General features: G+C 37.1%; 1 protein-coding gene across 1 annotated transcript; it reads right to left on the reverse strand.

Annotated features, from left to right (window-relative positions):
- Positions 1–5691: 5691 nt before the first annotated feature.
- On the reverse strand, positions 5692–10800 carry LOC119986786 (serine/threonine/tyrosine-protein kinase HT1-like). Its single transcript, XM_038831467.1, has 3 exons — positions 10152–10800; positions 8052–8507; positions 5692–6209 (listed from the first exon to the last, which is right to left on the reverse strand). The coding sequence occupies exons 1-3, from the start codon at positions 10509–10511 to the stop codon at positions 5955–5957; spliced, it is 1071 nt and encodes a 356-aa protein (XP_038687395.1). The 5' UTR covers positions 10512–10800; the 3' UTR covers positions 5692–5954.
- Between the last annotated feature and the right edge of the window lie 3469 nt (positions 10801–14269).

Consider the following 14269-nt stretch of genomic DNA (forward strand, 5'->3'; position numbering starts at 1 on the left):
TAACTAAATCACCGTATGTTAATTGATCATATGGTATTTGATTATTATATATAGATTTAATTTTATCTCTAACCTTATCACCTAGTAGAATTGGAAGACCAGCTAAGAATTTCTCTTTCCAGAAGGATTGGTTATTATCAGGACGCATCATGACTCGAGTTAAGAAAGTATCTTTGTATTGACGAAAATCATGAAGCTTTTTACATTTCAAATTGGATAAGAGCTCAGAAGACCTATCTGTAATACTAGAAAGATCTCCCAAGAAATGTTTTGATATGGAGAAGATTAAGGTTGCGACAGCATCCTGGATTTCTTCACCAAATTCTGTTTTAATAATCGTACCATCAAAAGTAGTTTTGACAGCATTAAGCATTTCATTTTTTTGGGATGTCATAAGATGGTAATCCCACCATCTTTTTAGTTGACTAGTGAAACCAGCAACGATTAAGTTTGCAATGGCTTGGTCGGTAGTATTCATTTTGGTTTTGTAAGCATTACTAACCATGGTCATTTGTTGTAAGAGATTAAGAATATTGTTGTCAGACATTCCATCTATATTCCATTCATAGATGGCTTTGGCATTGTATTTCATTTGATTCGTCTGTTTTTCTTCTAAAAGAAGATCTGGTGCAGTAGTTTTGGAGTAATATAATTTTTGTGGAGATTGCCATTTCATTTTGTTAATTTCGAAATCAGATTTGTCAAAATGACTAACAGTTTTGTCAAGATTGTGCAGTGCAGGTTTTATAGATGATTCAGGGGTGTCAGGAATTTGTAATGAAGGGAAATGGGTAATATCACTACGTAATTGATGCAATTTATTGTCTAGTTCTTCCACAAAATCACTATGTTCTGTACATAGAGTTTTTACTAATTTTGGTGGAATTTCATAAGGTTTAAAAACAGGTTTTGCTATACTAGTATTAAGGGTTGGTTTTTGTATGTAATCCTCAATCGTATTTAACTATTGACCAATAGTAGATAAGTGTTGGTTTGTAAAATTATTTTGTTCAACTAAAATTTTAAACTCTTTATCGGTTTTTGCAATTTTAAAAGGGGTAGCAACTATTGAAATATTTTTGTAATCTATTTTTGAGTTGGGTTAATGGTGGTTGTTTTGATTCAATAATGGTGTTTTGGGTCATATCATGCCATGTTTGGACTCTAGCAGTAGTATTGACTGAGTGTGAGAAAAAAGGATAATCACTACCTATGTCAGGTAGGGTCATTTCAAACTAGTCAAAAAATAATAATTGTATTTTGTATTCGTTCAGAAAATCGTAATATTCATTTTGAAGTGATTCTCGTTTTTGTCCTTTATAATTGCCAAGAAACCATTCACGTTTTAAAGCATTAGCTTTTGAATAAAATTCTTTTTGTAAATATTTTTATCAATAACAAAATCACTTTCTAGGACACCTAATTCAGGATGGTCAGAGTTATCTACCATTTGTGAATAGGTTGGTGACATTGGGGGTGATTCCTTTTGTTCCGTGTGAGAACCCTCATTGGATTCTGGGTGTTGAATATTATAGAAAGATTTTGCTACATATTTTTTAGTGAATAATTGAATAGTTTTATGAGATTTAAAAAGAGGAACATCTCTTTCTTCAGTTTTAATTATATAATCAAAATGATTTAAAATAGATAATTTAGATTCTTTTTTTATAAATTTTGTTTATTTCTACTCGGGGAATATCTCAAGTATCAATTGACCTATCTAAATCCTCGAGATTAATTTCTTCTTGATTGACGATTCTATCGCCAGATACTGAATTAGAAGTAGAAGTTGATCTAAAAAGAGAACTCATGTTTAAAAATTGAGAACAATGCCTACTTGTTATGGAGAACAAAAACGGCATACAACGGCTATCCTTTCAAGCCTACAAGCCGCACACACCACAACCACGGCCTCAGCACTGAACGTCAACGTTTAACCACTTGTTACCTAATTAGATACAACGACTTGCTACTGGCTCCGATACCATAAGCGACAAGGATGAAGCAAGCGTAGAAGAAACTAAGCGAGCAAGACTTAGATAAATATTAAATATAATAATATTAAATATAATAATAAAGTCTTCTAGTGCCTTGAATTTATTTGTCTCTATTGAAAAAGGGGCTTGAATTTATTTTTGTCTCCATCAAAAGAAGAGACTTGAATTTATTCTAGCGGAAGTTTCTCTTTCATTCACTATAGAGTACAAAGGTGAGCTTTCACTACAGAGGCGATCTACAAAGCCACAAAGACGACTGCCTTCTTCTATCTCCGATCTGCCTTGAATATCGTCGATCTGTGTATCCCAACCAACTGAATGTCGTCGATATAAATATCATCGTGAATCTCTGCGTCTCCGATCAAATGTTTAGAGCCTTGAATATCGCCGATCTCCATGAATCTCTATGTCTCCAATCTCTGTGAACCCTTAACGAACCTGGCCTGAGAGAGAGATCGAGATTCAACAGATTCGAGAGAAGTAGAGAAAGGTTTTAGGGATTGCGTAGGGCAATTTTGGAGAAGTTGAAGGTAAATTTACATATTAGGGATTACGAATTATTAGCAGAAAGAGAGTGTTTTATGGTTTTAAGGTAATTTTCTCTCAAGCGGTTTTTCATCTAAACCGTCGAGTCACAGTTCTCGCATGTTCATGAGTTAATTCATGGTTGGTATTGCTTGATATGGTAGAGGTTGTTTATAATTTTCCTTAGTCTTCTACTATTGGCAAACTGTTTCAATGAAGATGTTTGTTAGTTGTGCGATGAGTTGATGGACTTGTTGGGAAGGTTGATGAACTATTATAGTGTTGGTCATACCAAGTCCGATGTTCCATCGAATGACTTCATATTCAGGAAGCTAAATGTCTTGGGCATGTCTTGGGGAGTCGGTGAAACTTCTCGACTAATTCTTTCTAATTGGGTATAGCATGCTTGAGAACCTTTAGATGATTGCCTCCAACTCCACGAGCATTTGTGTCGTATTTGTATCGAAAAATGTGTTTGAGAAGTGCACGTCGGGGCTCATAGTCTATACACCATAAGGGTTGACGCTCATGGTAGCGGTGTATAATGCACTCAACACGATGGCTCTATTGGGGGTTGACATCATCTCGTAAACAGCTGTGGATTAGGACTAGTTGCATCAATCGTAGTGCTGAAGGGATTGTCGATTGTTGATATGGAGTAGCTCAGACGACATGAAGTCTTGCATGGTGTTGTAAGGTCAAGCGACCACATCGAGTCTACCCCTCTCAAAGTGGGTTTCCGAGGTCCTGGGTATAGGGGTGAGCGAAGTCGTAAATTGTCCAACTTGTTCTTGTAGAGCCTGATTTTTGGCTCAGATTGCATCGTTCTTGTCCCCTAAAGTTTTGAACCTACTAGAATTTTCATTCATATGTTTGGTGAGGTAGGTGAGCTGTGATACGAAGTCGACCAAAAGGTTTTCGATGCTTTTAGCCTTGTCGTGTGGTATGATATTTGCTAGAAGATAGAATGCTATGGCCCCTCTGTGGACGCCAAATTATAGACAAGAGATTCTACAATGTCTTATCGTCTAAGGCCACCAGCAACCTGTAAAGATCAAGAAAACCATTGAGTGAAAGCTTGACGTTGGTGTGGTGTTGACCAATAAAGCTCTGACGATCAAGTCACTGGAGTGGCTCGGAGCTTTTAGATATAGAAAATATAATTCTAGAGATAGAGGGAGAGCAATTAATACCTCCAAGAATGAGATCCCCCTTCATGATGGTATTGAAGATATGGTCAATATTTAACATGTTTTAGTTGACATTCTGATCGATCATAGTACTGAAGATATGGTCAATGGTCAATTGGAAGTAGCTTGGATGACAAAGCCTCACCCGATGGTCAAGTCGAACGACCACATTGAGACAACCCCTGTCTCAAAGCGGGTTTATGAGGTCCTCAGTGTAGGGGTGAGCTGAGCTTTAGGTTGCTTGACATTGTTTTGTATTATTTTTGACTCCGATCACATCGTTATTTTCCTCCAAGGTTTTGAGCTTACTAGAATTTTCTTTCACGTTTTCGGTGAGCACGATGAACTATGATGCGAAGTTGATCGGATGGTTTGCAATATTTTCAGCCATGTTTGTTTGTATGAGCTTTGATAAAAGATAGATTTCTGGGGCCCCACGGTGGGTGTCAAATTATAGACACGAGATTTTACAATCAGTGTTTTATCATCTAAGGCTAGCAGCAACCTACAAAGATCAAAGGAAACTATCGAGTGAAAGCTCGACATCGATGTGGTGTCGGTCAATAAAGCTCTGATGCTCAAGTCAGTGAGTGACCAAGAGCTTTTAGTGAGCGAAAATGTAATTCTAGAGATGGAGGGAGAGCAAGTAATACATCCAAAAATGGATTTCCCTTTGAGGTGGCGGAACCTCGGTATTTATAGGCGTCTAACTCACATGACCCACCAATAGCACATGGATGCCGAGTTGAATTGGGCTTTGGGCTTACACCTGTCTGTTGAAAACACGGGCCTATTGGATAGCTTATGGAATATGTGGGCCTACGGAAGAGTTTACAAGATTGTTTGCCTATGTGGTTTACAGTCGCCCATGCTATGGATCTGTTGGGCTCGAGAGGAGACCATGGGCCCATAGAACGACTGCTTAGGCCGTGGGCCTAAGTTGAGTCGTTGATTGCCCAGGCCGTAAGTTTGTTGGGCTCTTGTTGGGTGTCTTCTAGGCCATGGGCTAGCAAAGTCTCATGTCCAAGCTGAGGTTGTTGGGCGTTTTCTAGGCCGTGGGCCTGCAAAGTCTTCTGCCCAGGTCATGGGTCTATTGAGCGTCTTCTAGGTCGTGGGTCTATGCCATGTTGTTTTGGGGTTAGAACAGATTTTGGCCTATAGAGTAACATATATGCTTCAAAATGCTATGACAAATTCATTATAAAATAGAAGTAATCAATTATCAAATTATTCCATATCCAAGCGAATTAGGGAAATGTTCAATCGAGGGGCATATTTATTATAACTTTGTGGACTTGTTGGGTGTCTTCTAGGCCATGGGATTGCAAAGTCTCATGTCCAAGCTGTGAGGTTGTTGGGCGTTTTCTAGGCCGTGGGCCTTTAAAGTCTTCTGCCCAAGTCATGGGTTTGTTGAGCGTCTTCTAGGTTGTGGGTCTATGCCATGTTGTTCGGGGGCCAGAATAGATTTTGACCCATAGAGTAACATATATGCTTCAAAATGCAATGACAAATTCATTCTAAAATAGAAGCAATCAATTATCAAATTATTCCATATTCAAGCGAATTAGGGACATGTTCAATCGAGGGACATATTTATTATAACTTACATATTATTAAACTTCTTGGTTTATAGCAGAGAATATTTGGAATATGATTGATAATGGTATTCGGGTATTTTACTATTTGATGGAAAGTCGAAATGCTACTCAAATTCTTGATTTAAAATACTACATTTATGCTACTGGAAAAATGTTACTTTAAATTTGTGTTTAGTAAACAAACAAAACAATTTGAAGGAGTATATATGTTATCCTAAATTGCTTCCGAAACGGAGGCGTAGAAGGTAGACGTTAATAATGTATCTTCAATGTACGTTTGGAGTATGATGTAACCCTACTTTTAATACTGAATGCAGTTGCTCGCTCCTCTTCTTTATGCAGGAAATTAGCTCTTGCTCTTGTTGAGGTAGGCAATTAGCATTCTGTCACATTGGCATGTTTATTTAATAAATTGATGTGAATTAGGAATATAGATTACCCACAGAGATTGATGAGGAGTAATCTGTTCTTACAAGTTACAATAGGATTAGCATAAGAGGTACTAAGTCCGGCCGGATATGGAATGAAACAGCTCTGATCCAATAATCTAAGACAAGGAAAATGAAAAGAGTGTAATTATACTCTTTCATTTTTCTTACATACATATAAGCCTAGATATGAAAAACAATATGGTACACACAAACTCATTGTTCTAGGCTTTTGAAGAAGCTAGACCCGCCGGCAATACACGTTGGTAAGCATCGCGAGATTGTGAGATCTGAGGAAGGTTTGTAGATGGAAAAGAAATCAGGATCCTCCTCCAGGGATTCAGCATAAAATTCCAAAAGGGAAACTATCTCATCAAAATGTGGTCGCCTATCCACATTGCTTGACCAACACCGGTTAATGAGATGACGAAATGCCATCGGACATGCTGGAGGTAATGGTGGTCTTGCATTCTGCACACAAGTACATACGAGCGAAAATAAGAACTAATGTGGAAAAAACAGTTATAAACAATACACAGAAAATGTACTTGTTTCTCAATCTGTATATGTAGCTCTCATAAACATTCATACATTCTAGAAATATAATCACTTGTAATGGCAAAACAGCCTGTTGTCGCATGAAATGAACCTGTGCAACACAAGCGCAGGCGGTGCTTAACAATTGTGTATGATGTCACCCTTTCCGTAAATATGAGCAAGATAGCAGAAAGTAGTTGCACTGTAACATTATAATTTAGAACTTATATCGAACAAAATAAATTAGGTTAAAGCGATTCATTTTCATGTAATCATGACAATGTAGAGTGGTGAGCATCAGAAAATAGCATCATCATTTTAATTAACATCTTCCCTCCTACACTGCCAGCATGTAAAGAAAATGAGGATCTACATTCTATATCCATGACATGGAGAACGTAAAGCTTGCAACAAAAACCAAGTGTTTGAACTCAGAACTTTTGACGAGCGATAACATTATTTCCTACTTGTGATGTTTTCATTTAGATCTGAAGCTAAAGATGAGTTATGATTGGAATATACCGCAAAGAAATGCCCTAACACTTTTGGCTCCTTTCTGTCATCAAGAAAATTCAGTCAAGGGAATCAATTTCACGTTGTCCTCATTACCTACCATGTTTTAAGGATGACAAGTTTGACACTAATGACATCAATTGTTCTTTCTAGCAATGACTCAAGAATTCCCATTGGAAGTTTACTTATCAGCATGCACCTGAAAACATCTCAACACAACTGATCAAACTCAATGATAGCCACTTCACAACAGCTTGGATCAACGACAAAATGTATTATATTTACATTTTTTAGACATTGCCCTTCAATATGTCATGCTATGCCACATTTTTATAGCTGTGAAATTCATTTTCCTTTTCCTACCTTGCTTAGTTATCATCTCTCAAATAGGATGCAAGACGATAGGCTCTTATGTTTATATTCTTCAATCCTCAACCAAAGTCACCTTTTCTTCTATATGAAGCCACTGGCATCTGATCTTTCTCAATCTCTGTCATCACAGTATCAATTATTATTCTGTGGGCATTTAATCGTAACTCTATCCCTTTGCTTTACTTATCATCTCAATATCTGTGTCATCCAATGGACATTTATTCAGCAACCCTGTTATAAAAAAATATTTAAGATGAAAGAAAATTCAAATTTTCAATCTTTCTCCACTGTCAATTTTCCTTTTCAAAGTGCCAACCTAGAACGCACAGGCAGGGAAGTTGCAATAGAGAGTCTAGGTTTGTACTAAACGACACGGCAAAATGAGAAAGAAAAGTTTGTTCACATGATCTACGTTCTATGAAAATCTAACTATATCCGAAAAGATACTATCCATTTATCAGGACAAATTGTCTTAGGCTCTTAGCTATTTGGTTCAAGAGTTTTACAGTCGTTCCTTTCATCTTGAAGAATAAACATAAGAAATGTAAGTATGTAACCTCAAGTGTGCAAAGCTTACTTAAATAATGTGTGTCTTAAACAAACTTGTCCAAAATTAGTAGACTACAAGTGTGATGCATAAAAATCTCTCTAATCAGTCACAAACTGGTCGTTTACTCAGATGCCAATCTCAAGTAGGTCGAATTGACAAACTGGTTATATTTTCAAGATTTAACATCCACGCTCAATTTTCACAGGTCATAAGTTCTAAAAATCAAACAATTAATAAAATGCAAACAGCTCAAATTTGGAAAATACCAGCAGAGAAGACATTGAAAGTTTTACCACTATGATTGGATGTTGTGCCTCGGAAATTAATCAAGACATAATTACCTTATGAGAGACTGCAAATGCAGCCTGTTCTGGAGTCATGTCGTCGAACGGGATCATTGCGGTTAAAAGCTCCCACAACACTATGCCAAAACTGTAAACATCAACTTTCTTGGTATGGTGCTTCTCTTTGATCATTTCAGGAGCCATCCAACGATATGTTCCTGTGAATCCCTTTGCACTACCACATTGAGATTCCAAGCATGAGATACCAAAATCAGCCACCTTCACACACATATATTCATCAAGCAGTAGATTTTCTGATTTTAGGTCCCTATGAAGTACCCCTTGTGAATGAAGATATTGCATACCACGGGCAATGTCAAGAGCTAACTTCAGAACAAGGTTGAGTGGAACGGAATTTGGCTCTTGGTGGTGGAGGTATTTTCGCAATGAGCCTCCAGCCAAATACTCGGTGATTATACAAAACACGGGAGGTTTCTTACAAGCTGCAATAAACTGCATCAAAAAGGTAGAAAGGATACAAGTGACCAGGGAAATAATTGGATAACTAAGGGAAACCAAGAAATGCCTAAGCTATTTGAATATTAACAGAGTTCTATTCCTCGTTATGAAAGACAAGAGCACATAAGGATAAAGAACTAATGCGAAGCACCAAAAACACTCTCTAGAAAACACTCTATGTCAAAATAGGAGGGAATTATTCCCCATCCAAAGCATGATGGTTAGAAAATAAAAAAATAAAAAAGAAGCAGCTATTCTATATGTATATATATTAACAGTTTTAACACTTGGAACATTATACAACGAGAGGAGGCTTGGTTGGCAATCAGCTTGGTTAGACATATATGTGTCCAAGACTCAATTCCAACTACAAGCATATTTCTCAGTGGTATTTCAAAAAAAAAAAAAAAACACTTGGAAGATTATGAGTAAAAGCCCTGATTCCTGTAATTTGCACTCGAATTACTTTAAAATATCAAGATTGTTGAGGATGTGTGGTGTGCAAATGAACGAAGTTACTGCATAATGAGTTGGCTGTCTCCATACATAGCAAAGAGAATCAATTCAAGGCACAAAGCTTATTTTATCCTTTTACACATTGGCATAGACTATATCTAACCTTCCCACAACATTGCTCCAACACAGATTATAAAGCAATGCTAAATGTTTGACCATTTTGCCTTTATTGCACATTCTTTATCTTAAAGGCACTTTTTTTTTCATTGTGAACAGGAAAAGAGTGACTTTCTTGAATTTGGCACCAAGGTGGAGCCTTTGGAGCACAAAAACAATTAAACATGCTATAGAGACTCAAATCACTTTAAGAAATAAAGTGAGTTTCCTTGCAAAGGCAAAGTCATTCTACAGTTTCCAATTTTCTTTACATTATTGAGCATGCACTATACATTTCTAAAACACTCAGGCCTCAATCTCTGGTACCTCTCCGGCTCCTAAAATGGGAAATAAAAACATTGACTGCAAGCCAAATAAAAACTGTTGACCATAGCAATAACGAGAGTTAGAGAATCAGATTTGTCTTTGGAAAACTGCAAGCACGTGGATGGAAACCCCACAGGCCACGGCTAGTAAAGTGAGCAAGAACATTCAATGCAAGCGGCAGAGTGAAAGACTAGCAACAATAAATATTGCACATGGACTATATGTAACTGTAGGAAATGATCCACAGGCACTAATAAATACTGACTCAAAGCATTTCTTCAACATCAGAAAACATTATGAATTTTAAGTCAACAAAAAGCATCTTTCTATGCTAAGCAAAACTGAATGTTCCTTCATCAAAACTTTAAACAGCAAATCAGTCAAAAAAAAAAAAAAAAAAGAGCACCAGAATTGGACTATGATATCAACCCACCACCCAGCAGTCCACCGGACAACTCAACTGGTTGGTAAACTCGGGCCACATGGAAGACTCTGCAACTCTCATGGACTAGTTCAGGCCTCAACCGAGACCCGATGCAGAAGATAACGCAAGGTGACATTCGCACATGCTGAGTTGGGTTGAGCAAGAGCTCATTTCACAAATTATGATAATGGAAACACTCCTAATATTAATATCAAGCCTTCTAAAAATGAAAACAGAGAAAAAAACAACGATTGCATAAAAGAAAATGGCCTTACAGTGATGATATTGGGATGCCGCAACCGAAACAACAAGGCCACCTCTGAAGTGAATTGTCCATCAAGCATAGCAGCCAAGTCTTCATCCTCCTCAGGCTGGCTTATAAGCTTAATCGCAACATCTCTATGTTTGTATATCCCTCTATAGATCCTACTATGCCTTCCAGATGCAAACTTATTTCCTATTAACAATTGGGACATATCTGCACTCCACTCCTCCTCTCCTTCTCCCCTAATCGCAGCTCCTGATGACACCAAATATTTGGACCAAGAAACTGCTCTGTTGTACTCTCCCAGTGAGAGCCGCCTCTTGATTTTTCCATTGTTGGAGATTTGTTTAAACCACTGAAAATTCTTCATGGGTTTGAACCAACACTTGACAAAACCCCACTTCAACTACTCAAATCCAACGATGAAGCAATAAAGTTCCCACCTTTTGTGGTAAAAAATCAGATTGCAAGTAAACCCAGTTTTAAAAATTAGAACTTGATAAGTGTAATGCAGACTCTCATTTGAACTAAATGTCGAAACTCAGGAATTCGAACATGGACTGGTAAAATACAAAACTGGGCAAGAGAACCACAAAAAAGAAGCACAAAGTTGAAGCTACAAAATGGCGGTTGGTGGGCGAAGACCAGCTCAGATGAGCTTATCAATAAGGGCCTTGGACTTGAAGACGCTTCAATTGTTGTTAATATTGTAGTTCTTGACATTCATAACGTGCGAGGATCCACTTCTGAGGAGACAAACCGGGTCTTCTGACGGTGACCAATGCCCATCTCATTCCCTACGTGCCCTTCGCTTGTGCTCCCAATATCCAAAATGCCACTCTCCACTTTTGTAGTAATTTCTTTAATTGACCATCATACCCCTATTAGACTTGCTTCCTTATCCCGAAGGTTAGGGGTGGGAAAACTCTGTCGGATTCTGATGACCAAAATTTTCTGATCCATATTAAACCAAATTTGGACATAGTTTATATGTTCAAAATCCAGTTCCAAACATAAATTTTTTGTCCTATTTAAAACCGAGTTCGGGTTCAAATATAGAAATTGTATTCTAACTCTAACCCGTATTATATTATTGTTTGATTTACTTACCCTGATTTAAACTAATCTGAGTTTGGTTAGTTAAGTACCTCTGAAATTTAATTCAGATTAAGGTCTGAATATGTAAATATTTCATAAATACGTGTTGTTATCCGACCCATAATCAATTTATTTTTTTTGCCACCCTTAACGAAAGTTGCATCAATGGAGGTCAATTTAGTAAACTGAACATAGAAGGCAGAGGAGGGCAATTAAGTCATAGGGCAGAGAAGGGGGTTGTTGGGGCCCAAAATACAGTTTTATTTTTTATTTTTTAATTTTGGGAATAAATAAATGAAATGAAAAGACGAGAAACAGAAGATGCAAATGTTAGTTACTTTAAATGGGGCCCGCAAGCACAGGGTGGTAATCCGTGGTAGTGTCGGACAAAGCCGTATGGTATGGTCCTCTTCCGTATACGGCCTCCCCCCCCCCCCCTCTCTCCCCCTTCGCTACTTTCTATGACCTAAGTATTGTTTGTTTAATCACAGAAAACAAGGGGCACACACACTTGTCACCGACATGTGGCACAAGCTCCGCCCCCCGGCAACTCGCCCTTCTATGTCGTTTGACTCGTCTCAATCTCCGCCACCCAACACCGTATATACCTGCTTTATGTTCCATTGTTATAAATATAATTATCATTTAATGGGTAGTGTTAACGAGATCTCTAACGATGTTTATTAAGGATTGACTACAACATCTTACAATATGTCATGTGCGACAAACACATATTTTTTGAAACTTAAAATCTATGTCATTTTCATGTTCCAATGCATTTTTTTTTATTCTTACTTAATGCCTAAAGACACTCATTAACATTTCTCTTAATTAATAACATTAATAATATATTCGAGATGCTTACACATCACCTCTTAGGCTGAGGAAGAGGAGATCGAATTGGGAGCATCTGGGCCTATACTATTCGGAATGGCCTGACAAGCATAATCTCAGAAACTAGGGACAGACTCAGCATTGGATATAAGGGGGTGGATTTAGTGCTGAGGTCTGAGGGCAGCGTTATCGAAATTTTTTTTTAAGTTCTATATATATCACTATAATAACGTTAAAATAAAAGTAAAAATCATATCCATAAATTTGATAAAACCTTTACAATTGTTTTTTTCGAGTTCTCATGTTTTGATAATATTGGATAATAACCTCATTCGGAATTTGATCAAACACTTCTTTCTCAATATATGTAACTAGACAATCATTGAGTCATTCATCCCCTATTTAATTTCGCAATCGCTGCTTCAAAATCTTCATAGCTGAAAAATGCTCCCTCAACGATTGCAGTTGCCACTGGTAAAGTCAATACTAGTGTTAATAGTTAGTTTGTTTGTGGGCTGCTAAGAGCTGGGTCTATACTAAGTTATTAAAACTTGGTTTTCGGTTGATATAGTTGTGAGTTAATTGTGATCTACTAGAGTTGTGGGAGACTATTGTTGGAAACTTGGGCTTGTATTCGTTATTAAACTTGGTCTATATCAATTGGGTCCAACACATTACATAAGCGGCTAATGTTTGCAAAATCTTCTAGTGATTTTATTTTTCTAAAAATATATGTATTATTACAACTATTTTTTTAAGGTGGGCCGGTCGCCCACCCTTGGCTGTGAGTGGATCCACCCCTGTCAAAAACCTTAGTTGACCAAAATACCTCGATTACCGAGAAGCACTCATCACCGAACAATAAGGAAATCTACAAGAGATCTTTAGGGGATTCGTCCCTAGAAATTTTGTCCGCAATCAAGGGTAATCAATAATTCAAAAGTCATATGAAAGGAGATAGGTAAATCTTTCACATTATCACTGTTCACTATTAGTTAAAGAGAGAGCTTCAAGTACTGAGCAATCTCGATAATTTTATTGTCTACCGAGTTGACTTGAGCGTCAGAACGTCCCATGAGGTATATCTTAGAGACCCCAAAATTCACATTTTATACCTGTGTGGATACAAAATGCCAACCTCCTGATCACTAGTCTGATCAAGTGAGACACATGCATAATCGAACAATTGGTTACTGAGTACAATTAAATACATACGAGTTACCTAAGAGTGTGTTTGGATTGAGGGATTTGGGAGGAAGGGAAGGGAATGGAGGGGAGGGGGAGAGAAGGGAAGGGAGGGGAAGGGGGATTATTTTTCCCTCTCCCATGTTTGGATAGATAAAAAAAGAAGGAAAGAAAATTTGTTTAATTTACTAATTTATCCTTATTTTTATGTTAAAATATTATGTACAAGGGTAAAATAGATATTTAACTTACAAATGACTTAATTAGTAATCTCTTTCCTCCAAATGACTCCATTTTGGAGAGAAAGAATTTTAACAAAAATTTAATGAAATCTTCCTCCCAAATCCCCTCAAATCCCTCCCCTTAATTTTTAATAAACTATCCAAACAAGGGAATTAGAAGGAAACTCTATTTCCCTTCCTTTCCCTTCCCTTCCCTCCAAATCCCTCAATCCAAACACACTCTAAAAGTAGGTGTCATTGACTCATTGACACTTGTCGTGTGATATTTGGTTGTGGTTGGATCTTACTATCCTAGTGACTCCAACTAAAAAGAAGATAAAGAAATCAGAATCTACAACTTTTAACACATACATTTTCATTTAATTTTATATATTAAGCAGCGGGAGTCCGAATGGTAATAATGTAATGGAGCAATTGTAATCAAATCAAATAGAATCCCATAAAGTAAGTTGATTAATTAATGAGAGCAATCAAGGTGTTATGTCCTTGTCATGGGGTCTTGGGTGTGGTCTATGGGATCATCAAATAATGTTTGATTTTATATTGCTTTTTAATGATATGACAACATGTTTTTAAGTAGAGATCAGATTTCTATTGTTGACAAATCATAATGGCTAGCTGCTGTTGTGTGATATGTGATCTTGTTTTTTGTATGAGACTTTGCATAATTAGAGAGACATGCACATGGTATATAATTCATAATTGGATGAACCACTAATTAAACAACAATAATTTACTCAATTAATTACATATATATGTTTTATATGAG

Source organism: Tripterygium wilfordii, chromosome 20 (assembly GCF_013401445.1).
Source record: "Tripterygium wilfordii isolate XIE 37 chromosome 20, ASM1340144v1, whole genome shotgun sequence".
Classification (NCBI taxonomy): domain Eukaryota; kingdom Viridiplantae; phylum Streptophyta; class Magnoliopsida; order Celastrales; family Celastraceae; genus Tripterygium; species Tripterygium wilfordii.

Bases quoted from the DNA above. Each gene is read 5' to 3' on its own strand.
- LOC119986786 (XM_038831467.1), bottom strand. From the start codon at position 10,511: ATGAAGAATTTTCAGTGGTTTAAACAAATCTCCAACAATGGAAAAATC. The intron at 8,508-10,151 runs GTAAGGCCATTT...TTTTTGATGCAG, and splicing joins GGCATCCCAATATCATCACT to TTTATTGCAGCTTGTAAGAA. The intron at 6,210-8,051 runs GTAATTATGTCT...ACTTGTGTGCAG, and splicing joins CATTTGCAGTCTCTCATAAG to AATGCAAGACCACCATTACC.